The 26,625-nt window shown below is 43.3% G+C and overlaps 1 protein-coding gene and 1 long non-coding RNA gene across 2 annotated transcripts in view; one reads left to right on the top strand and one right to left on the bottom strand.

The window, feature by feature from the left end:
- The window catches only part of LOC123794298 (uncharacterized), a 43,585-nt gene extending 17,748 nt beyond the window's left edge, over nucleotides 1-25,837 (top strand). Inside the window, exons 4-6 of the long non-coding RNA XR_015722594.1 lie at nucleotides 16,409-16,495; nucleotides 16,779-16,843; nucleotides 23,701-25,837. This is a non-coding gene — a long non-coding RNA (uncharacterized LOC123794298). The remainder of the gene's footprint in view (nucleotides 1-16,408; nucleotides 16,496-16,778; nucleotides 16,844-23,700) is intronic.
- Nucleotides 141-6,560, bottom strand: LOC123794159 (class I histocompatibility antigen, Gogo-B*0102 alpha chain). Its single transcript, XM_087858060.1, is given in 6 exon segments — nucleotides 141-3,799; nucleotides 3,937-4,043; nucleotides 4,414-4,707; nucleotides 4,710-4,874; nucleotides 4,877-4,897; nucleotides 5,483-6,560. Coding segments are annotated over 4 exon segments (540 nt in total). The 5' UTR covers nucleotides 5,775-6,560; the 3' UTR covers nucleotides 141-3,799; nucleotides 3,937-4,043; nucleotides 4,414-4,645.
- Nucleotides 25,838-26,625: the final 788 nt, after the last annotated feature.

Here is a 26,625-nt window from a genome sequence, read left to right on the forward strand (position 1 = left end):
ATATTTTCCTATTTATGTAATGTATATATTTCATATATTTTAAGTTGTGCTTTAATATTTATATTATCCATACTTTATATTTTTATATTATGTATTTATAATTTATAAGATCTGTGTTTCTCTTTAAATATATGTAGTTTCAATTAAAACAACTGGGAATCTTTTGTTCAAAACAAGGAGCAAGAATCCATAAGAGAATACTTTCAGAGAGCAGGGATTCAGAAATTTTTTCCAGTTTTATTGAGAAATAATTGACATATATTGTAGGTTTAAGTGTACAACCTGTTGATACATTTATATATTGCAAAATGATTACCACCATAGCCTTGGCTAACACCTGGCTCATGATACATAGTTCCTTTTTTTTTTTTTTTTTTTTTGTAGTGGGAACATTTAAGGTCTCCTCTTAACTATGAGAGTTTTTCTTATGTTGAGCTGATAACCATTTCCTAAATCTTTCAGCTGGTTTTACCCCATGGGAGAGAAAATATGTTTCTCCCAGCATGTCTTGCATTTTTCTTCCTACAAAAAAACTATTTAAATGTGTATGTAAGACCCCTTCCCACAATGAGTGCTCTCATCGAGGATTTCAGTGTTTCTTCCCTCTCTGGCAGAGCCCCAGGGTTGTTTTTTGTTACAAAATACTCAGGCCTCTCCCCAGACCTACCATCTTGGAATGTTAGATGTGGGGCAAGAATCACTTAATAAGCCCTACAGGAGAGGCTGACGCACAGCCACGTGGGGATCCTGCTTTCTGTGCCTGCGACTCAGTGTGGGATCTGAGAGCAGCCGCAGCAGCACCAACCTCGTTACCGACCCAGACTCTCACGCTCTGCTGCAGCCTGCCTAGATCTTCACAGTTCAGGAAATTCCTGTGCGCACTGAAGGCTGGGCCTCCCTGGTCTGTATGTTTTTTAGAGGCAGAACCAAACTATGCAGTACACTCTGGGTATGTGCTCTGATCAGCTTGCTTAGCCCTGAGGAGTCCAGGGTTTTGTCCTGTTCCTTTTTCTTCTATGGCCATCACCCCCTTAGGGACCTCATCTCTGGTAAAGGCTTTAAACATTTATATGGCATGACCTCCCACATCTATTTCTCCAACCCAGATATTTCCCCTACCCTGAACTCTATATCCACCTGCCAACCTCACTTGCATTTTTTTTAAAGATTTATTTATTTTATGGGGGAAGGGGCAGGTGGAGAGGGAGAGAGAGAATCCCAAGTGACTCCCTGCTGAGCGGGGAGGGGGGAGGGGGAGGGTCTGATGCAGGGCTTGATGCCATGACCCCAAGATCATGACCTGAGCCAAAATCAAGAGTTGGATGCTTAACCGGCTGAGCCACCCAGGTGCTCCTCACTTGCATTTCTCGTAGATACCTCAGATTAATCATGTCCTGAATTGGATGCTCGTGATGCCGCTTACTCAAATGTGTTACCTCCAGAGACTCCCTCATTTCCACTGAAGGCGCTCCACATCTCTACTTGCAGTCTGAAATATTGGATGCCTTCCTTGATTCCTCATTCTCTCTTCCTAGAATTAATCCATAAGGAAATGCTGTAAAATCCATCTTTAAATATATCCAGAACCCAGTCATTTTTACTATCTTCCCTCCTCACACCTAGGCATACAGCCCACATCCTCCTCCTGGAACACTGCACTGGTTTCCTACAGATTCCCTACTGGTCGCTAACCCTGCACCTCTCGATTCTGCACAGCAGCAAACAGATGCTTCTAAGGAGAGGCGGTACCGGGTGGATCGTCTGTTTAAAACCATCTTGTAACTCAAACCCTTCTAATGTCCTAAGGCCTGGACATCTGGTGTCATTTCAGCTGCTCTCTGCTCCAGCCACAATGGCCTCCTTGCCCTTCTTTGAACACAGGACATGCTCCTGCCCTAGTACGTGTGCACTGGAGTTTCCCTGCCTGGAAAGAACTTCCCCCAGCCATCCTCTTACACAGTTCCTTCACGTCCTTCAGATCTCTCAAGGGCGCCTCGGTGAGGCTCACTCTGCTGCAGCGAAGTAGCCATCTTCCCCTTCCCAGCGCAGGCGCCTCTCCGGGTCACCTTCCGCAGTACTCCCAACCTCTAACATACACACTTCCCTTATTTACTAGCATACAGTCTGCCCCTTACTCTAGAACATAAGCCCCACGAGGTGGGCAAATTTTGCCTGTTTTTCACTGAGGTGTCCTAGATGTTAAAATAACGTTCCTGGATCTGACAGTTATCAGTTCAATGAATGATCCGCACAGAGCACGTCTTCTAGATGAGCGTGAGGCCACAGCTGTTCGTGGCAGCTGCCACTTTCCTCCCCATTGCTGGTCTCCCCGCTGCATTGCCTCTATTCCACAGCATCCCTCCTACGCAGCACAGGAAACAATTACAGTTCTCCATTCAGAAAAGTTGTACATAGCCTATGGATCATATATTCCAGACACGGAATGGATTCAAATTAGTCACCGCTTTATAACTCTATGAATTAGGACTGGAACCAGAACAAGGATCACTAGATCTAAGGGTGGGGGCAGGTAGGTGAGCAGAGACGACAAACTGAAATTTAATAAGGATGAGAAACGATCAGATCCTGTTTCTAACTCCAGAGTCTGCTTTTTAAAAAAGATGGAAAGATGGAAAGAATGATCCAGAACAGCCCTGGAGGAGAAGAGATGGATGGTCTGAAAATTCATCTTGCAATACCATAGAGACTCCTGTGTGCAGGGGCTCACTGGGCCTTGTGGAAACAATGAGAGGCCATAGGACCCCTGTGATGGTCACAGACTGGGGGACACCAGAGGAACATGAGACCAGAACTCGGACACAAGAATAAGAATAGGCCTCATTCTCTATATAAACAAAGAAAAAAACCCACCCAAAAGTTGGGGGCTGAGGGCCTGATCCAAGCTGGAGCCTAGGTTGACCTGGTCAAGGAAGCTCTCTTGATGCCCATGGTCCTAGAGACAGGTGGTGTCTGAGTCCCTGTGATCACAGGTCCTGGTGTAACAAGTTTCCACTGAAGGGACCAGGGAATAGCAAAAATGACTTAGCTGAGGAGTGACCATGTTAAAGCCCACAATACACTGAATACTCACCAGGCACAGGTCTGTCCACTGTTGGCTACTCACAGCCTCTCCTGTCCCACCTACAATAGACAGCACAGCAATCAGGCAGCTTCTGGAAGGTTCTTGGGCTTCCATTTATTTCCTGTCTCAACTTTAGGAGTCCTTTATTACCACATCAGTTCTATATGACAAGAATAGAAAACACAAATTCATATCCAGATTTTCAATAGGGAAGTAAAATATTACGTCTCAGCCAAACATGAAGTAAAGACAGGGATGGAGATGACCCAGTCCCATCTCTGCTGGAACAGGAAAGCAGATCAGGGAAGAGCACAGGTCAGTTTGGGGAGGAGTCATGATGGGTGGGGGTGGGCCAGTTTCCCCACCTCACGTTATGCTAATAGGAACACAGACACAATTCAGACACCGTTAGCAGATAGAGACGTCCCACACTTTTGATGTTAAAAAAGTGGGAGTGTGAACAAGTCTTGTATCACTCAGTCCGCCACAAGGCAACTGGCTCACACTGTGAAAGAAAATAATCATGAACAAATTCAGGTCAATCATGTAAATGTTGACATCTCCACAGCCCACTAAATGCTTATACTGTCCCACTCGAAGAGTCCTCATAACCCAGTCATGTCCCCTCTGCCCCAACCCCTCCCCACTTCAGGCCCTCCAGGGTCTCACCTTTAGGAGCCATGAGAGACACATCAGAGCCCTGGGTACTGTCATTGTCTGGGGTAGAACAAACAGGATGTGCTCAGAGCCCACAGGAGGTGAGACTAAAGGAGGAGCTATGGGGTGGGTGAGCTCCCCATGGGGTCCTGTCTACACTATCCCAGGGTCTCAAGGATCACTCCCTCCATACTTACTTTCAGTCTGCTGTGAGTAGTTCCCTCCTTTTCCACTCGTGGGAAGAAAGCATCATGTCAGAGGCCAGGGAGAAGGCTGGTCATGGTATCCAGAGGAAACCCTAGTCCTGTATCAAAATGAAGTTTCCAGAACTGTTAACTGAAGACTCATGACTGTATCGGAAAACACGAAGAAAGGATATGCGGGGGCACTGGACCAAACTGTCTTCTGGAGGTCTGTCTACATCAGGGAATTGTCCCTGACCTTCAACTGCTGGGGATCAGGTCCCCAACACCAGAACATAAAGGTGAAAAATTTGTCCTTCATTTGCACAAGTCTTTACTAAAGAGTGAGCGTTAGCAATTGGCTCCAGGTGGGCAAGCACAGGTATGTGGGTGGTACTTCTCGTGAACAAGGTGGGACAAACTTCTACCTGGGGCTTGAAACCTCTCCGTGGGACAAGAAAACTCAAATTCCCCTCCCACTTCCTTCCCTACCTGTGTGCTGCTTCCTCCACATCATGCTCCCGCCACCACAGCTCCCGTGACCGCAGGGAGAACCAGGCCAGCAATGATGCCCATGGTGGGGATGGTGGGCTCAGGCAGCAGCTGTGGGAAGGGAAGGTGGGGGACCCAGACCTCAGGCTTGAGTCATGACTTCTCAGATGTTTTGCAGAAAAGCTACTTTCTCTGAGAAGAGGCTCCACACCAAACCCCTCCTTGCCCATCTCTAGGTGAGGGGCTCAGGCAGCCCCTCATGCTGCATGTGGCACGGGTATCTCTGCTCCTCTTGGCTGCCCACTTCTGGGAGGTCCCATCTCCCGCAGGCCTGGTCTCCACATGTTCTGTGGCCTGGGTCAGGTCCTCCCCATCCTGCTGCCAGGTCAGGGTGATCTCTGCAGGGTAGAAGCCCAGAGCCCAGCATCTCAGGGTGACATCATGGTCAGAGAAGCGGTGCAGGTCACATGTGTGTTGTGGGGTTCTGAGGAAGAAGAATCAGAAAATCAACACTTTGGGTTACCTTCGTGAGTCACTAAAGCAGCACTTGTGACCATCCTGAGGATAGAAAGGACGATTGGTTTAGAAGGGAAAAGCACAAAACTCTGACAACAGCCTAGACTCAGGGATCTGGAGTAATGTCGTAGAGGCAGGGAGAGGTCCCAGGACGGGAGCGTGCAGGGCACACACTAAGGGTCCTGACTTCGGTGGAGCGTCCGTGACTCAGAAAACCGGGCGTCAGACCTCCAAGGATGTTCTCAGATGGAGACCAAGGCCTTGAGAGGGAAAGTCATGGTTTACAAGGGGACTGCCAGGGTGGAGGGGACCTCTGATGGGTTATTTCAGGGATGGTCTCCACCTGCCTCCCGGGAGAGACTGGATTTCTCAACTGCCCTTTAGAGAAATCGGCCCTCTGGGTGAGTAACTCTCTTAGGAATACGAACACCCAGGCGGATCTCCCTCTCCCCACCCGTGGGAGGGGCGGTGCTGACACTGAATCCGTTTTCCCTTCCTGGCGGGAAGCCAGGCCCAGTGGAGAGGAGATGGGGGGGGGGCGTGACCCCGGTACCTGCGCGCCGCAGCGTCTCCTTCGCGTTCTCCAGGTGCCTGCGGAGCCACTCCACGCACGCGCCGTCCAGATAGTTCCCCTAGTGTTCAGCCTCACCTGTCACCTCCCACTTGCGCCGGGCGATCTGCGCCGCGGTGTCCGCCGCGGTCCAGGAGAGCAGGTCGTCGTTCGGGACGATGTAATCCGCGCCGTCGTAGGCGTCAGAAGGTGCCCGCGCAGGAAGCGCCCATCAGCCTATCATTCTCTGGAAGGTGTGAGACCCCGGCCCCGGCCCACTACAACCGATCGTCATTAAAGCCTAAACTGAAAACCAAACCCAGTAGAGTCCCTAAGGGTTCTTCCCCGTTCCGGGGGGCGACGGTGTCCCGCAGCCTCGGGGTGTCGCTCGGCCACGGAGACTTGGGGCGACCCCGGCCGTCCGTGGGGATAGGGGTCGTGCTCTGTTCCCTGCCCGCGTTGTTCGCCTGCCTCGCTCTGGTTGTAGTGGCCGCGCACTTCGTTCAGTTTCCCTCCGGAGTCTGTGTGCAGGTCCCGGAGTCCCGCGTCTCCGGGTCCCAATACTCCGGCCCCTCCTGCTCCACCCGCGGCGCCCGCGGCTCCATCCCGGGACTCGCTGCGTCGCTGTCGAACCGCGCGAACTGCGTGTAGTGCACGTAGCCGACTTCCCCGCGGCCGGGCCGGGACACGGCGGTGCCCAAATACCGCAGGGAGTGCAAGCCTGCGGGCGCGGAGGGGCTGAGACCCCGTCCGACCCTCCTCCCGCCGCGGGGCCCGGGGCGCAGGTGGAGGCGGCCGGGAGGGCAGGGGGCGAGGGAGGTTCGGGCGACGGAAAAGGGCCAGTGGGTCGGAGAAGAGTAGGGACCCAGGTGTGAGTGGGGCGGAGGTGAGTGCCAGGCGGCGGAGCAGCGCTTGGGTCCGGCGGCCCCCTCCCTCCTCCCACGCTGAGGCGGTTTCTCACCAGGCCTGGGGTCTGTCAGGGCCAGGGCCCCCGACAGCAGCGGCAGGAGGAGGGTTGGGGGACGAATGGCTGGCAACAACCTGTTCGGGCGAGCAGCCGAGTCGCCCCGAGGCGAGTGAAAACACCCGAACGCTGATTGGTTTCTCTAGAAACCCGACACCCAATGCGAGTGCGAACTGGGTTCGCGTCACGAGGATCCAGGCAGGAGGACCTGACAGGTTGAGAGAGGAGTGAAACCAGGGGAGATGCGGACTCCCTAACACTGGGCTTTCCCGCCCAAGCCACCGCCCTCGCGGCTGGACCCCGAGAGACGGACCCAGGGATTTGTGACTTTGTCCTGATCCCTCTTCTCCTGCACTGAGTGGTCTTGTTACATTATTTCACTGCTCAGTCAGTGATTCTCAAACATTTTGTTTTCAGGATATCTATACAATCTTACAACTTAAAGAAATGGAAGGACATTCCGTGCTCATGGATTGGAAGAACAAATATTGTTAAAAATGTCTATACTACCCAAAGCAATCTATGCTTTCAATGCAATCCCATTCAAAATAACACCAGCGTTTTTTCACAGAGTTGGAAAAACAATACCTAAACTTTTATGGAAGCAGAGAAGACCCTGCATAGCCAAAGTAATGTTGAAAAAGAAAACCAAACCTGGAGGCATCACAATTCCAGAGTATAAGCTGTATTACAAAGCTGTAAACATCAAGACAGGTTTGTACTGGCACAAAAACAGACACAAAAACAGAGTATAGAGATTCCTCAAAATATTCAAAATACAACTACCCTAGGACCCAGCAATTGCACTGCTAGGAATTTATCCAAAGGATAAAGAACTAATGATTTGAAGGGTCACATGCAATGTCCACAATAGGCAAAATATGGAAAGAGCCCAGATGTCCGTGGACAGATGAATGGATAAAAAAGAGGTGGTTCGTATTTGTATATATATTCAGTCATCAAAAATAATGAAATCTTGGGGCGCTTGGGTGGCTCAGTCGTTAAGCGTCTGCCTTTGGCTCAGGGCGTGATCCCAGAGTTCTGGGATCGAGCCCCACGTTGGCCTCCTCCGCTATGAGCCTGCTTCTTCCTCTCCCACTCCCCCTGCTTGTGTTCCCTCTCTCGCTGGCTGTCTCTGTCAAATTAAAAAAAAAAAAAAAAAGAATGAAATCTTGCCATTTGCAAGCATGGGTATTATGCTAAGCAAAATCAGTCAGTGAAAGACAAATACCTTATGATTTCACTCATGTGGAATTTAAGAAACAAAAGAGACTAACATAGGGAAAGGAAGGAAAAGTAGAGTAAGAGAAAAACAGAGAGGGAAGGAATCCATAAGAGACTCTCTTAACTACAGGGAACACTGTGGGTTGCTGGAAGGGAGGTGGGTGCAGGAATGGGATAAATTGGTGATGGGCCTTCAGGAGGGTACTTGTTGTAATGAGTATTGGATACCATATGCAAGTGATGAATCACTAAATTCTACCCCTGAAACTAATAATACACTAACTTAATCTTAAAAAAATAAAATAAATAAATGAGTCTTGTAGGCAGCATATAGATGGGTCTTGCTTTTATCCATTCTCACACCCTATGTTTTTTGATTGGCATTTATAGTCCATTTACATTCCGAGTAATTATCGATAGATATGTATTCATTGCCATTTGTTACTATTTTGTCATTGTTTCTGGAGATTTTCTCTGTTCCTTTCTTGTGTTTGTCACTTTGGTCATTCCCTCCCACTCAAAGAGTCCCCTTTAATATTTCTTGTAGGGCTGGTTGAGTGGTCACAAACTCCTTTATTGTTTGTCTTTGAAACTCTTCATCTCTGCTTCTATTCTGAATGATAGCCTTGCTGGATAGAGTATTCCTGGCTTTAGGTTTTTTTCCCCTTCAGCATGGCTTCCCAAATTTCTGTTGAGAGATCTGCCTTATAGGTCTTTTCTTGTAATTTAGGGCTTTCTTGTGTCTTGCTGCTTCTAAGATATTTTTCTTTATTGGTATATTTGGCAAATTTAATTACAATATGTCTTGGTGTTGGCCTGCTTTTGTTGATTTTGATGGTAGTTTTCTTTCTTTCTTTTTTTTAAAAGATTTTATTTATTTATTCGACAGAGACAGAGACAGCCAGCGAGAGAGGGAACACAAGCAGGGGGAGCGGGAGAGGAAGAAGCAGGCTCCCAGCGGAGGAGCCTGATGTGGGGCTCGATCCCATAACACGGGGATCACGCCCTGAGCCGAAGGCAGACGCTTAACCGCTGGGCCACCCAGGTGCCCCTGATGGTAGTTTTCTGTGCCTCCTGGATTGTGATGTTTGTTTCTTTCCCGGGTTATGTCAGTTTTCAGTTATATTTTACTCAGATCTCAAATCTCAGTTATTGCATTCTTCATTTCTGACTTTAACTCTTTACTCTCTGTAGAAAGGGTGTCACTGTTGTCATCCATGCTTTTCTGAAACTGAGTGAGTATCCTTATGATTGTTGTTTAAAATTCTCCATAAAGCATATTACTTAAATCTTTTTTGATTAGCTCTCTGGCCATGACCTTTTCTTGTTTCTTTTAGAATGAATTCCTCCATCTTGGCGTTTTGTCTAGGTCTCTGTCTTCTTCTCTGTGTTAGAAAAGCCTGTTATGTTTCCTGCTCCTGAGAGTAATGGCTTTGTGAAGAAGAGACCAGATAGTCCCCAGGGCCTGGCACTTCAGGGAGTCTCTGGTGTGTGCAGCATGCACTCACGTACTCTCCTGCTGTGTTACGGCTGCCTTATCCCTCAGGTCAGTCATCTGCAGAGGTTTTCCTTGCCTGCAGTGGGAAGTGTCTGTCCGTGGCCAGAGTGTGGTAAGTTTTAACTCGGTGTGTTCTGGACTGCTTGTTAAATGAGACCTGGTGGTACTTCCACTAGAACTGAAACTTTTTAGAACCCTATGGCTGGTAGATGTGGTGTGTGTGTGTGTGGGGGGGGGGGTTGTGCTGTTCTTCTGGAGAAAGGGCCCACTATACTTGAGAGGAAAGATGGCAGAGGAATAGAGGACCCCTTTCAACTGATCTCCTGAATTTAGCAGGGTATGTACCAAAATATTCTGAACACCCATGAGATCAGCCTGAGATGTAAGAGTAAATATCTGGATCTCTACAAGCAGAAAAGCACTGCTCGTTGCAATGTAGGAAGGACTGGGTCGTGAATCTGCGGGGAGATATCGGAAGATAAACAGAAGGGGGAGGGAGCCTCCATAAGCTGGCTCCTGGAAAGTGATAGAATACCAGAGCGCAAAAGCGGAACCCTTAGAAATCTGTACTGGGAGCGACATCCCTCTCTGAAAGGGGCTCGGAAATGAAAAGGGAGAATTCTAGGTAGGGCATTGTGTTCTCGGGATACAAGAAGCTTCAGAGCCGAAGGGGGCTTCCTGCACTGGCAGAGTACCGCAGCAGTGGGAACAGGAAGCAGGTTATGGTCAGCGAGCCCAGGAAAGTTCTCTCAGCTCGGATCGCCAGAGTGCAAACCCAGCCAGTAGAGACTCGCTCTTCCCCTGGGCAGCCTGGAGACATCAGGAGGCTGCACCCCCGACTGGGCAAAAACTCGCAGAGTGGTAGTGGCTGGGCAAGGGCTCTGGAGCAGCGCCCAGACAGGATCCAGGAGCTGCGGGTCGCACTCAAGCCCCGGGGGCGCGAGGTTTTAGAAGCATAAAGGGCAGGGACGCTCCTGGGTCCCTGGGATGAGCCTCGAGAAAGTCACTGTGGGAGCACACCGAGGGCAGCTGTGGTTTTCGGCAGCGCGTCCGGAAACAGCGGCTGCTCATCCTGGAGGGTAGAGTGAAGAAAGCAGACCGTGATCTCTCGGCTCCGGGACAGATACTTGGCTGCAGCGAGTTTTGCTCTGACCCTCCCAAGAGGCCCAGAAAGCCCGCCAGGGAACAAAAGCACAGCGGTCCGGTTTCCACTGAGCCTGTCCCCCTGACAGGGGCAGGCAACTCCTCACAGGCAGGGTGACCTGAGAAACAGCACAGCAGGCCCCTTCCCCAGAAGACAGGCTCGAAGAGCGAGAGAATGACAACCCTATGGACCCCGTAACGCTGGAAAGTCCCAACGCCGCGGGAAAATAGTATATTGAGCTCCAGGCGTTGCCTCACAGCTTGTGTATTTTTCAGACAAAACTCCCTTTTTCTTTTTTTCTTTCTCGTATGCTTTCTCTGTTTTTTCTTTTTACTTTATTCTCATTTCAATTAGATGTTTATTATATCAACTGATAGTTCATAATAGCTTTTTAACTTGTATTTTTTCACACCAAATTTTTCACTATTCAATTTTACCTACACACACACACACACACACACACACACACACGTTTACTTTCCTTGTAATTTTGGGAAGTAGTGTCCTCTAACACACAGACCAAAATACATCCAGGAACAACTGCAAACACCCTACTTTGTCCATCCTGAGAGATTATAGCCCCCACCCTCACCTCCTCTTTAACATTTTTTATTTTTTATTATTATTATTATTTTTTAATAATGATTTTTTATTATATTATGTTAGTCACCATACAGTACATCCCCGGTTTTCGATGTAAGGCTCGATGATTCATTAGTTGTGTATAACACCCAGTGCACCATGCAATATGTGCCCTCCTTACTACCCATCACCGGTCTATCCCATTCCCCCACCCCCCTCCCCTCTGTAGCCCTCAGTTTGTTTCTCATAGTCCATAGTCTCTCATGTTTCATTCCCCCTTCTGATTACCCCCCCTTTCTTTATCCCTTTCTTCCCCTACTGATCATTCTAGTTCTTATGTTCCATAGATGAGAGAAATCATATGATAGTTGTCTTTCTCTGCTTGACTTATTTCACTAAGCATTATCTCCTCCAGTGCTGTCCATGTTGTAGCAAATGTTGAGAACTCATTCTTTCTGATTGCTGAGTAATATTCCATTGTATATATGGACCACAACTTCTTAATCCAGTCATCTGTTGCAGGGCATCTCGGCTCCTTCCACGATTTAGCTATTGTGGACATTGCTGCTATGAACATTGGGGTGCATATGGCCCTTCTCTTCACTACGTCTGTATCTTTGGGGTAAACACCCAGTAGTGCAATGGCTGGATCATAGGGTAGCTCAATTTTTAACTTTTTAAGGGACCTCCACACTGTTTTCCAGAGTGGCTGTACCAACTTGCATTCCCACCAACAATGTAGGAGGGATCCCCTTTCTCCACATCCTCTCCAACAGTTGTTGTTTCTTGCCTTGTCTATTTTTGCCATTCTAACTGGCGTAAGGTGGTATCTCAGTGTGGTTTTGATTTGAATTTCCTTGATGGCTAATGATTTTGAACATTTTTTCATGTGTCTGTTAGCCATTTGTATGTCTTCATTGGAAAAGTGTCTGTTCATATCTTCTGCCCATTTTTTGATTTGTTTATCTGTTTCTCGTGTATTGAGTTTGAGAAGTTCTTTGTAGATCTTGGATACCAGTCCTTTATCTGTAGTGTCATTTGCAAATATCTTCTCCCATTCCGTGGGCTGCCTCTTGGTTTTTCTGACTGTTTCCTTGGCTGTGCAGAAACTTTTAATCTTGATGAAGTCCCATAAATTCATTTTATCTTTTGTTTCTCTTGCCTTTGGGGATGTATCATGAAAAAGGCTGCTTTGGCCGATGTCGTAGAGGTTGCTGCCTATGTTCTCCTCTAGAATTTTGATGGATTCCTGTCTCACATCGAGGTCTTTCATCCATTTGGAGTTTATTTTTGTGTATGGTGTGAGATAGTGGTCAAGTTTCATTCTTTTGCATGTAGCTGTCCAATTTTCCCAGCACCATTTATTGAAGAGACTGTCTTTTTCCCACTGGATGTTTTTTCCTGCTTTATCAAATATTAGTTGCCCAAAGAGCTGAGGGTCCATTTCTGGGCTCTCTATTCTGTTCCATTGGTCTATGGGTCTGTTTTTGTGCCAGTACCATGCTGTCTTTGTGATCACAGCTTTGTAGTACAGCTCGAAATCCGGCATCGTGATGCCCCCAGCTTTGTTTTTCCTTTTCAACAGTTCCTTGGAGATTCGGGGTCTTTTCTTGTTCCATACAAATTTAAGGACTATTTGTTCCAGTTCTTTGAAAAACGTTCTCGGTATTTTGATCGGGATAGCATTGAAAGTGTAGATTGCTGTGGGTAGCATGGACATTTTAACTATGTTAATTCTTCCGATCCATGAGCATGGAATATCTTTCCATCTTTTTATGTCTTCCTCAATGTCCTTTATGAGTGATTTATAGTTTCTGGAATAAAGGTCCTTTACGTCTCTGGTTAAGTTAATTCCAAGGTAACGTATGGTTTTTGGTGCTATTGTAAATGGGATGGATTCCCTAATTTCTCTTTCTTCGTTCTCGTTATTCGTGTACAGAAATGCAACTGATTTCTGAGCATTGATTTTGTATCCCGCCACGTTACTGAATTGCTCTATAACTTCTAATAGTTTGGGAGTGGCTTCTTTTGGGTTTTCCATATAGAGTATCATGTCATCTGCGAAGAGAGACATTTTGACTTTTTCTTTGCCGATTTGAATACCTTTGATCCCTTTTTGTTGTCTGATTGCTGTTGCAAGGACTTCTAGTACTATGTTGAATAATAGTGGCGAGAGTGGGCATCCTTGTCGTGTTCCTGATCTTAAGGGAAAGGCTTCCAGCTTTTCCCCATTGAGAATAATATTTGCAGTAGGCTTTTCATAGATGGCTTTTATGAGATTGAGAAATGTACCTTCTATTCCTACACTCTGAAGGGTTTTAATCAGGAAAGGATGCTGTATTTTGTCAAATGCTTTTTCTGCATCAATTGAGAGGATCATATGGTTCTTGAGTCTTTTCTTGTTGATATGATGTATCACGCTGATTGATTTGCGAATATTGAACCACGCTTGCATCCCAGGTATGAATCCCACTTGATCGTGGTGGATAATCCTTTTAATGAACTGTTGGATTCTATTAGCAAGTATCTTGTTGAGGATTTTGGCGTCCATATTCATTAGGGAAATCGGTCTGTAATTCTTCTTTTTGAGGGGGTCTTTGCCTGGTTTGGGGATCAAGGTAATATTGGCCTCATAGAATGAGTTTGGTAGCTTTCCTTCTGTTTCTATTTTTTGAAATAGCTTTAGGAGAATAGGTATTATTTCTTCTTTGAATGTTTGGTAGAATTCCCCAGGAAAACTGTCCGGGCCTGGAGTTTTGTTATTTGGAAGGTTGTTTATCACTGACTCAATTTCTTCATAATTAATTGGCCTGTTTAAGAAATCAATTTCTTCCTGTTTCAATCTTGGTAGTTTATAGGTTTCCAGGAAGGATTCCATCTCTTCCAGATTGCTTAATTGGCATATAGCTGTTGATAAAAATTTCTAATAATCCTTCCAATTTCAATGGTGTTCGTCGTGACCTCTCCTTTTTCATTCATAATTTTAATAATCTGGGTCCTTTCTCTTTTCTTTTGGATAAATCTTGCCAGTGGTCTGTCAATTTTATTGATTCTCTCCAAGAACCAGCTTCTAGTCCTGTTGATCTGCTCTACTGTACTTCTGGTTTCTGCTTGATTGATTTCAGCTTTAATTTTGGTCAACTGCTTCCTTGTGCGTGGATTAGGCCTGTCCCTCTGTTGCTGTTCCAGCTTCTTGAGGTGAGAATATAAAAACTGCATTTTAGATTTTTCTATTCTTTTGAGTGAGGCTTGGATGGCTATGTATTTCCCCCTTAGGACTGCCTTTGCAGTATCCCATAGGTTTTGGACTGTTGTATTTTCATTCTCATTGGTCTCCATAAATTGTTTAATTTGATTTTTGATTTCCTGGTTTATCGAGTCATTCCTGAGCAGGATGGTTCTTAGTCTCCAAGTGTTTGAGTTTCTTCCAAATTTTTCCTTGTGGTTGAGTTCCAATTTCAGAGCGTTGTGGTCTGAGAATATGCAGGGGATAATTTCAATCTTTTGGTATCGGCTGAGACCTGTTTTGTGTCCCAGAACATGGTCTATTCTTGAAAATGTTCCATGGGCATTAGAATAGAATGAGTATTCTTTGGTTCTGGGGTGTAGTGTTCTATATATATCTAAGAGGTCCAACTCGTCGAGTATGGCATTCAAAGCCTTTGATTCTTTGCTTAGTTTTTGCCAGGGTGTTCTGTCTATTTCTGATAGTGGAGTGTTGAGGTCCCCTACTATTAATGTATTTTTATCTATATGTCTCTTTATTCTGGTTAAGAGTTGGCTTGTGTATCTTGCTGCTCCCCTGTTGGGGGCATATATATTTATAATTGTCATATCCACTTGTTGAATACTTCCTTTAAGAATAATATAGTGCCCTTCTGCATCTCTAACTATAGTCTGTAGTTTAAAATCCAGTTTATCTGATATGAGAATTGCTACCCCAGCTTTCTTTTGAGGTCCATTTGCGTGAAAGATGGTACTCCATCCCCTTACTCTCAGTCTGAATGCATCTTTGGGTTCGAAATGAGTCTCTTGTAGACAGCAAATGGATGGGTCATTTCTTTTTATCCAATCTGCAACCCTCAATACTCAGCGCTGGAGATGTTCATTTGTAGAGATCCAGATGCATCAGCCTGAGACGCAGGTCTGGTACCTATCCAGCTCGACTCAGGGGACCGGCTGAAAAAGGGGTCCCCTACTCCTCCGCCATCTTAACTCCCTCAAGTATAGGTCTCTTTAACATTTTTTAAATTTTATAAATTTTATTCTTGTGTTTCATTTTGACTTCGTTTTTTTTGGTCGTGGCATCTGACCACTCTGGATTTTGCCAGGGTGCATCTTGGGTCGTGGTTGATATTTTGGACACTGTTCATTCACTCAACCATTCATTGACAGACTAACTAGGAGGAGGAAGTCTCAACAAAGAAAAGAAAAAGAGACAATGTCATCTGCCACAGAACTAATGGATATGGATATAAACAAAATGTCAGAGATAGAATTCAGGATAGCAATCATGAAGAAAACAGCTAGGCTTGAAAAAAGCATTAGTGATAATATAGAATCTCTAAGAGCAGAAACGAGATCTAATCAGGCAGAACTTAAAAATGCTATGAGTGAGATGCCGTCTAAACCGGATACTGTAACAGCCAGGGTGAATGAGGCTGAAGAGAGAATTAGTGATCTAGAATACAAGCTGATGGAAAAGAAGAAAGTGGAGGAAAACACAAATAGGCTGCTAGTAGCACATGAGAAAAGGAGTGTAGAGATTAATGATGCCATGAAACATTCCAATGTCAGAATTACTGGGATCCCCAAGGGGGGTGGAGAGAGAGAGGATTAGAAGGTTTATTTGAGCAAATCATAGCTGAGAACTTCCTTAATCTGGGGAAGGAAACAAGGATTTGAGTCCAAAAGGCAGAGACTTGGGAACATGTTGCTTCAGTATTTCCATCAGTTGAATAATTCACCTTGTGCAGGACTATCTTGGGGACTCTCCCCCCTGCCCCCCACGTAGGTCTACAAGTGTTAAGAATCTGAGCAGTTCAGGGAGGAACCAAGTACATGGGGACCTGAGGACAGGACACCCTGAGGCAGGATACTAAGATATGTCCCAAACTGCAAAAAACAGAAAACACCATACTCTTTTAGAAGAAGGAAGAAAAAAAAAAAAAAGCATATATAGAAAGAATAAACCTCCTTGGTTCTAGAAGATATCTTCTTCGGGAAAACTAGAATGGAAACTAATAGGCGTTCTCTCTCTGGACTGAAGTTTTTCATTGTGAAAAATTTTCCTCTGAGGTAGGGGTGAGGAAGGATTTTCTGGCCACTTCAAGAGACGCACACCCAAAGACAGAACTGGGGCCGGGTGGAGGAAGGCCAGAACACTAGCATCTTTGGTACCAGATGGTCCTGGGTATAGTGACAAAAGCGCTGAAGGGAATGGAAGGAAGATGTCTTTGACAGAGTTGTGGATTCCTGAATTTTACAATTTTCCTGGGGTGCATGTTTCTTTTGCAGACCCTCCTGTCCACGAGCAGATGTCTGTTCCTTAGAGACGGCTTACTGACCGCAAGACGTGGCATTCATCACTGTCCTTTGCTCAAGGTAGGACGGAGTCCTGTAGTTCCAGAAATGTTCATCCCTGGGCTCTACTGGTCTTGGAGCTCCTCCTTGGCCTGATTTCCTTCCAGTGTGTGCAGTCCATGCCCCAGCCCCAGCCCCAGTTTCTTCTCTAAGATTAAGCCAGTAAGTGACAAGCTCTCCCGAGTTTCAGGGTCTCTACTGTGAGTAAAGACAGTTTCATTTTTAGGTGAGTTTGGACTATGTCAGAGGATGACACTTACATGAATTTTTAAGCAGACTTCTTTTTTCTTTTTTTACTCTGTAGCATGAAGTTGCTGAATATACGCCTGACTTTCTTAATTTACCTCTTGGAGGAGCATTCCTTTAATGGTAAATACTAGTTCCTCTTGCTTACAAGGGATTTTATAAATTCTCTGTCCAGAACAGGTTGGCGCTTTCTGCCAGATGGGAGGTCCCCAACTTACATCTTCTGCTCAGTGTTCTTTTGCTTTTGTTCTCTTAGTGTTTAATTTTTAAATCTTCCTCTCTTTTCTGGGTATTTGGGACCTGAAGCTTTAGTTTCTAGAGCTCCTCTTACTTTTAGCTGCTCCTCCCAACCTCCATGCAGATCCCAAATCCCTTTCCTGGGAAAGAGACAGGAATCCATCAAAATCCTAGAGGAGAACACAGGCAGTAACCTCTTTGACACTGGCCACAGTGACTTCTTTCAAGACACATCTCTAAAGGCAAGGGAAACAAATGGAAAAATGAACTTTGGGACTTCATCAGGATAAAAAGCTTCTGCACAACAAAGGAAACAGTCAACAAAACAAAGTGGCACCATGAAATGGGACAAGATATTTGCAAATGACATTACGGATAAAGGACTACTATCCAAGATCTATAAAGACCTTCTCAAACTCGATACCCAAGAAACAAATAATCAAGTCAAAAAATGGGCAGAAGACAAGAACAGACACTTTTCCAATGAAGACATACAAATGGCTAACAGACACATGAAAAAATGTTTAAGCATCATTAGCCATCAGGGAAATTCAAATCAAAACCACATTGAGATACCACCTTATGCCAGTTAGAATGGCAAAAATGGACAAGACAAGAAGCAACAAATGTTGGAGAGGATGTGAAGAAAGGGGATCCCTCTTACACTGTTGGTGGGAATGCAAGTTGGTACAGCCACTTTAGAAAACAGTGTGGAGGTCCCTCAAAAAGTTAAAAATAGAGCTACCCTATGACCCAGCAATTGCACTACTGGGTATTTACCCCAAAGATACAGACATAGTGAAGAGAAAGGCCATATGCACCCCAACGTTCATAGCAGCATTGTCCACAATAGCTAAATCGTGGAAGGAGCCGAGATGGCCTTCAACAGACTGGATTAAGAAGATGTGGTCCATATATACAATGGAATATTACTCAGCCATCAGAAAGAACGATTACCCAACATTTGCAGCAACATGGACGGGATTGGAGAAGATTATGCTAAGTGAAATAAGTCAAGCAGAGAAAGACAATTATCATATGGTTTCACTCATTTATGGAACATAAGAAATAGCAGGAAGATCGGTAGGAGAAGGAAGGGAAGAATGAAGGGGGGGTAAACAGAAGGGGGAATGAACCATGAGAGACTATGCACTCTGGGAAACAAAGTGAGGGCTTCAGAGGGGAGGGGGGTGTGGGATTGGGATAGGCCGGTGATGGATATTAAGGAGGGCACATATTGCATGGAGCACTGGGTGTTATACGCAAACAACAAATCATGGAACACTACATCAAAAACTAAGGATGTACTGTATGGTGACTAACATAACATAATAAAAAATTATTATTGAAAAAAAAGAGATGAAAAAGAGCACTATATCATAATAAAGGGGTCTATCCAAAAAGAAGATCTAACAATTATAAATATTTATGCCCCTCACTTGGGAGCAGCCAAATATATAAATCAATTAATAACAAGCTGAAAGAAACACATTGATAGTAATATAATAATAGTAGAAAACATTAACACCCTATTCACAGCAATGGACAGAAGATCTAAGCAGATGATCAACAAGGAAACAAGGGCTTTGAATGACACACTTGACCAGATGGACTTCACAGATACATTCAGAGCCTTTCATCCTAAAGCTGCAGAATGCACATTCTTTGTGAGTTCACATGGAACATTCTCCAGAAAAGATCACACACTGGGTCACAAATCAGGCCTCAAGTGGTACAAAAAGACTGAGATCATACCATGCATATTTTCAGACCACAGTGCTATGAAACTTGAAGTCAACCAGAAGAAAAAATGTGGAAGTACCACAAATTCATGGAGGTTAAAGAACATCCTACTAAAGAATGAATGGGTCATACAGGAAATTAAAGAAGAATTAAAAAATACGTGGAAGTAAGTGAAAATGAAAACATGACAGAACCAAACCTTTGGGATGCAGTAAAGGTGGTCCTAAGAGGGAAGTATATAGCAATATAGGCCTTCTTCAAGAAGCAAAAAATGTCTCAAATACACAGCCTAATGTTACACCTAAAGGAGCTGAAGAAAGAACTGCAAACAAAGTCTAAATCCAGAAGAAGGGAAATAATAAAGATTAGAGCAGAAATAAATCACACAGAAAACAAAACAAAACAAAATACAGTAGAGCAACTAAGGGGTAGCCCACGGAACAGGAGAAGATATTTGCAAATGACACTACAGATAAAAGACTGGTATCTAGGATCTATAAAGAACTTTTCAAACTCAATGCATGAGAAACAAATAATCATCAAAAAATAGGCAGAAGATATGAACAGACACTTTTCCAATGAAGACATACAAATAGCTAACAGACACATGAAAAAATGTTTAGCATCATTAGCCATCAGGGAAATTCAAATCAAAACTACCTTGAGATACCACCTTATGCCAGTTAGAATGGCAAAAATAGACAAGACAAGAAACAACAAATGTTGGAGAGGATGTGAAGAAAGGGGAACCCTCTTACACTGTTGGTGGGAATGCAAGTTGGTACAGCCACTTTAGAAAACAGTGTGGAGGTCCCTCAAAAAGTTAAAAATAGAGCTACCCTATGACCCAGCAATTGCACTACTGGGTATTTACCCCAAAGATACAGACGTAGTGAAGAGAAAGGCCATATGCACCCCAATGTTCATAGCAGCATTGTCCACAATAGCTAAATCATGGAAGGAGCCGAGATGGCCTTCAACAGACTGCATTAAGAAGATGTGGTCCATATATACAATGGAATATTACTCAGCCATCAGAAAGAACGATTACCCAACATTTGCAGCAACATGGACAGGATTGGAGAAGATTATGCTAAGTGAAATAAGTCAAGCAGAGAAAGACAATTATCATATGGTTTCACTCATTTATGGAACATAAGAAATAGCAGGGAGATCGGTAGGAGAAGGAAGGGAAGAATGAAGGGGGAGTAAACAGAACGGGGAATGAACCATGATAGACTATGGACTCTGGGAAACAAAGTGAGGGCTTCAGAGGGGAGGGGGGTGCGGGATTGGGATAGGCCAGTGATGGGTATTAAGGAGGGCACATATTGCATGGAGCACTGGGTGTTATACGCAAACAATGAATCATGGAACACTACATCAAAAACTAAGGATGTACTGTATGGTGACTAACATAATAAAAAATTTAAAAGAAATACAGTAAAGCAGATCAATGGAACTAGGAGCTTGTTCGTTGAAGGAATTAACAAGATTGATAAACTCCTAGTCAGACTTATCAAAAAGAAAAGGGAAGGGACCCAAATAAATGAAATCATGAATGAAAGAGAAGAGATCACAACAGAACAGCAGAAATACACTTATAAGAGAATGCTATTAGTAATTATATGCCAATAAATTAGGCAATCTGGAAGAAATGGATAAATTCTTAGAAACGTATAAACTACCAAAATAAATCAGGAAGAAATAGAAAATCTGAATAGACTCGTAACAGCAAAGAGATTGAATCAGTAATCAAAAATCACCCAATAAAAAAGAGTCCAAGCCTGGATGGTTTCACAGTCTATTCCCAGGGGAATTCTACCAAACATTTACAAAAGAATTAATATCTATTCTTCTGAAACTCTTCCAAAAATAGAAATGGAAGAAAAACTTCCAAACTCATTCTATGAGGCCAGCATTACCTTGATCCCCAAACCGGAGAATTACAGGCCAAAATCCCTGATGAACATGGATGCAAAAATTCTCACCCAGAGGCTAGCTAAGGACCCAACAATACATTAAAAGGATTATTCACCATGACCAAGTGGGATTTATTCCTGGGCCTCAGGGCTGATAAACCACATTAATAAGAAAGGATAAGAACCATATGATCCCATCAACAGATGCAGAAAAAGCATTTGACAAAGCATAGCATCCTTTCTTGATGAAAACCTTCAAGAAAATAGCGACAGAAGAAACATAACTCAACATCATAAAGGCCATATACAAAAGACTCACAGCTAATACTATTCTCAGTGGGAAAAACAGAGCTTTCCCCACAAGGTCAGGAACACAACGGGGATGTCCACTCTCACCCCTGTTGCTCAACATAGTACTGGAAGTCCTAGCCTCACCAACCAGACAACAAAAAGAAATAAAAGTCATCCAGATTGGCAAGGAAGAAGTCAAACTTTCCGTCTTCACAGATGACATGATATTGTATGCAGAAAACCCAAAAGACTCCACCAAAAGATTTGCTAGAACTGAAAGTAATTCAGCAAAGTTACAAGATATAAACTCAATGCACAGAAGTCTGTTGCATTTCTACACACCAATAATGAAGCAGCAGACAGGGAAATCAAGGAGTCAATCCCATTTGCATTTATAGCAAAACCCATAAGACACCTAGGAATAAACCTAACCAAAGAGGTAAATGATCTGTGTTCGGAAAACTATAGAACACTTATGAAAGAAATTGAGGAAGACCCAAAGAAATGGAAAAACATTCCATGTTCATGGATTGGAAGAATAAATATTGTTAAAATGTCTATACTACCCAAAGCAATCTATGCATTCAATGCAATACCTATCAAAATACCACCAGTGTATTTCACATAGCTGGAACAAACAATGCTAAAATTTGTATGGAACCAGAAACGACCCCAGATAGCCAAAGGAATGCTGAAAAGGAATACCAAAGTTGGAGGTGTCACAATTCTGGACTACAAGGTGTATTACAAAGCTATATTCATCAAGACAGTATGGTACTGGTCCAAAAACAGACACATAGATCAATGGAACAGAATTGAGAACCCAGAAACAGACCCTCAACTCTATGGTCAACAAATCTTTGACAAAGCAGGAAAGAATATTCAATGGAAAAAAGACAGTCCTCACAAATTGTGTTGGGAAAACTGGACAGCCACATGCAAAAGAATGAAACCGGACCACTTTCTTACACCATACGCAAAAGTGACCTCAAAATCGATGAAAGACTTAATTTGAGAAAGGAATCCATCAAAATCTTAGAGGAAAATACAGGTGGCAACCTCTTTGACCTTGGCTGCAGCATCTTCTTGCTAGACACATCTCCAGAGGCAAGGAAAACAAAAGCAGAAATGAACTATTGGGACTTCATCAGGAAAAAAACCTTTTGCACAGCAAAGGAAACAATCAACAAAACTAAAAGGCAACCTATGGGATGGGAAAAGATACTCACAAACGACATATCAGATAAAGGACTAGTATCAAAATCCATAAAGAACTCATCAAACTCAATACCCAAGAAACAAAAAAATCCAATCAAGAAATGGGCAGAAGACAAGAACAAACATTTCTCCCAAGAAGACATACAAATGGTTAATATACATGTGAAAAATGCTCTCAACATCACTAACCATCAGGAAAATATTAATCAAAACCACAATGAGATACCACTTCGCCCTGGTTGGAATGGCTAAAATGAACAAGGCAGGAAACAACAGATATTGGTGAGGATGCAGAGAAAGGGGAACCCTCTCACACTGTTGGTGGGAATGCAAGCTGGTGCAGCCACTCTGGAAAACAGTATGGAGGTTCCTTAAAAAGTTCAAAATAGAAATACCCTAGGAGCCATCAATTGCACTACCAAGTATTTATCCAAAGTGTACAAGAATAGTGATTTGGGGGCGCCTGGGTGGCTCAGTCATTGAGCGTCTGCCTTCGGCTCAGGGCATGATCCCGGAGTCCTGGGATCGACCCCACAACAGGCTCCTCTGCTGGGAGTCTGCTTTTTCCACTCTCGCTCCCCCTGCTTGTGTTCCCTCTCTCACTGGCTGTCTCTCTCTCTGTGTCAAATAAATAAATAAAATCTTAAAAAAAAATAGTGATTTGAAGGGGCCCATGCACCCTGATGTTTATAGCAACATTATCAACAATAGCCAAGTTATGGAAAGAGCCCAAATGTCTATTCACTGATGAATGAATAAAGAAAATGTGGTACACACACACACACACACACACACACACACACACACATCCATATGTTGGGATATGACTCAGCTATAACAAAGAATGAGATCTTGCCATTCGCAAGGACATGGATGGAGCTAGAGAATATTATCCTAAGTGAAATAAGTCAGTCAGAGAAAGACAAGTATCATATGATTTCGCTCATATGTGGAATTTAAGAAACAGAAAAGATAAACATGGTGGAAAGACAGGCAAATCAGGAAACAGACTCGAATACAGAGAATAAACTGAAGATTACTGGAGGGAATATGGGTAGGGGGTTGTTTAAATGGGTGATGGGTTACGGAGGGCACTTGTAGTGATGAACACTGGATGTTGTGTGTAAGTGATGGGTCACTAAATTCTACACCTTAAACTAATATTACACTGTATGTTAACTGAACTAGAATTTAAATAAAATCTTTGAGAAAAAAAGAAGGTATTATTATTACACACTTATTAGAATGGGCAAAATAAAACAGTGAGACCACCAAATGCTGATGAGGATGCAGAGAAACTGGATCATTGATGGTGGGAATGTAAAATTTAAAGCCACCCTGGAAAATATATTGGCAGTTTCTATTAAATTAACATACGCAGTTAACATACAATATAGTTATTGCACTCCTGGCATTTATCATTGAGAAATTAAGGTTTCTATTTACACACACAAAATAACTATACATGAATGTTTATAGCAGCTTTATTTGGAATAGCTCAAAACTGGAATCAATCCAAATGTCCTTAAGAAGAGAAATAGTTAAATAAATTGTGTTATATCCATACAGTGGGATACAACTCAACAATAAACAGCAATGAATTACTGATACACAGAACAACCTGAATGAATCTCCAGAGAATTATGCTGAATGAAAAAGAAGCCTATCACAGAAAGCTACAGACTGTATGATTCCCTTTACATAACATTCTTGAAGTGACAAGATTGTCCAAATATCAACAGATTAATGATTTCTAGGGATGTGGCTATAAAGGGCAACATGAAGGATTCTTGTGCTGATAGAAAAAATATTCCGCGTATTGACTCTATCAATGTCAATATTCTGGTTATGATATTATACTAGACTCTTGCAGGTGTGTTACCATTGGCACAAACTGGGTAAAAAGTAGACAGAATCTCCCTGTATTATTCCTTCTACTACATGTAAATCTGCGTTTTCTTTAAAAAATTTTTTTTAATTTAAATTCAATTTAGTTAACAGATACTGTATTATTAGTTTCAGGGGTAGAATTCAGTGATTCATCAGTTGCTGTAACACCCAGTGCTCATTACATCAAGTGCCTTCCTTAATGCCCATTCCCCATTTACCCCATCACCCCACCCACCTCCCCTCCAGCAACCCTCAGTTTGTTTCCTAGAGTTAAGAGTCTCTTATGGTTTGCCTCCCTCTCTGTTTTTATCTTACTTTATTTTTCATTCCCTTCCCCTATGTTCATCTGTTTTGTTTCTTAAATTCCACATATGAGTGAAATTATATGATATTTGTCTTTCTTTGACTGAAATAAATCTGCATTTATCTTAAAAGAAATGGTTTGAATACAAAAAAGTAATGCAGAATGCACACGACATCCCTGGGCAAAAAAATAATTATATTCCCAATAGTATTAATTTCTATAAATCCCTATACTATAAAATGATACAGCTTAATGATGAAGAGAAATACTGTGCTTGTAAATAAGGAGACTCAATATAGCAGAGATGTGAAATCTCTCTAATAAATCTAAAATTTCAACTGCAAACCTAATCACAATCACAATGTAGTTCTTCATGAAGTTCTAGAAACTGCATCTCAAGTTTGTTGGATACCAACATTGCCTTTCTCTTCTTGCCCTTCAGCTGGCTCATTCGCTTCTGCCAATTGACCCTCATGGAAGGGAGGGGTCAGAAAGAATGGAACGATGGCCAGGGAATACCATTCCCTCTTCAATTTTTGCAAACCCCACTGGCCCACTGATTTTCACTGGTCACTTTTCTCTAACTGCAAAGCCAATGATATTTATAAAAACATATCACTTAAATATTCTGAGTTACTTACTGCGGGTCATATGTTTCTTTTCTGTCCTACTTCATCCCTGATCTTTCTTTCTTGTTATCCCTTTTATCTGATAGTCTCTTAAATGTCAGTGTTCCTCGTGGATGTCCTAGATCTCTCTGTTTCTTTTCTTCTTTGCTCCCCTCCTTTTCTTCCTTTTTGTTCCCTTCCCTTCTCTTCTTTTTCCAGTCTTTGTACCTCCTCTACATGGTCTCGTCCTTTCCTAAGATTTACCCCTTATGTGATCTTGATCTCATCTTCAGACCTCTTTCCCCAACCATTGCCCACGGAACATTTCTATATTTATGTCCCATAGGTACTGTGAGCTTGTTCAAAATAGACTTTGTAATTCTCCTTCCAAACTTAATTCTCATCCTTCATGCCCATCTGGGTGAATGGCTTCCCCATCCAAGTATTCATCCCAGCCGGATACTTTGTATTATCCTTGCTCTTCTTGTTTTTAATCAGTCTGATTGTGCCACTCTTATTTGCTCACAGGCTAAAATCCAAGCTCCTGGAATATCACACAAAAAGTTCAATGGTGTGGGCCCCTGGGTGGCGCAGTCGTTAAGCGTCTGCCTTCGGCTCAGGGCGTGATCCCGGCATTCTGGGATCGAGCCCCACATCAGGCTCCTCTGCTAGGAGCCTGCTTCTTCCTCTCCCACTCCACCTGTTTGTGTTCTCTCTCTCCCTGGCTGTCTCTGTCAAATAAATAAATAAAATCCTAAAAAAAAAAAAGTTCAGTGGTGCACTGGGTGTTATACACAAGTAATGAATCATGGAACTTTACATCAAAAACTAGGGATGTACTGTATGGAGACTAACATAATATAATAAAAATGTTATTAAATAAAAAAAAAGTTCAGTGATTTGAGACTGCTGACTTCTCTCCTGCCTGATCTCTTACCATCCTCACTCCCTACGCACGGGCATCCACACACATAGGAATGTGCTGTATGTTGTACTTTGGTGTGTTTTGCCGATGCTGCCCTTTTTGATGGAATCTCCTGCTCCCATTTGCCTACCTTAAGAATGTACGCCTTTTAAGATTTACCTAAAGTTTTTGTGATATCGTCATAAAACTATTCCTGTTCCCACAAGTAGAATTAACAGCTCTTTCTTTTAAAGGTCTTCTGTGTTCTGGGAAGACTTACTTTTTACAGCACCAAAAGACTTACTATTTGTCTTCCTTATTAAACAATAAGGTCCTTAAGGATTAACTCAGCACAGGATTAGTCGTACTGGAAGCCCTCAATGAATGTTTACGGAATGAATGAGTGAATTAGTAAATGAATGAGAATAAATAACTAAACATAACTAAACTGATAAATGCTCCCACTACAAAGGCAAAAATCATTTTTTGTCTCAGTGGCCATCTGAAAATCCATAGTATCACTATGTGGATTTGGGAGTGGACAGTTTGGGTGATAGAAGAGAAAAGATATGCTTTTCATTGTATTATCCCACCTTCGAGCAGCCAGAGAGCTAATATATTTGAAAAAATTTGAAAGAGTACCAAGTCGTGCAGTACTATGAATGGACTGGAAGTCCAGAAACAAGGAAAATGAGTGTGTGTGTGTATGTATCTGCATGCTGCCTTAGAATTTCATGTAGGAGCAGCAGGAAATTGGATGGGAACCAATCTAGACAAGTAGAATGAGC

This window comes from Ursus americanus, chromosome 32 (genome assembly GCF_024610735.1).
Source record: "Ursus americanus isolate L20-20 chromosome 32, mUrsAme1.1.p, whole genome shotgun sequence".
Taxonomy (NCBI): domain Eukaryota; kingdom Metazoa; phylum Chordata; class Mammalia; order Carnivora; family Ursidae; genus Ursus; species Ursus americanus.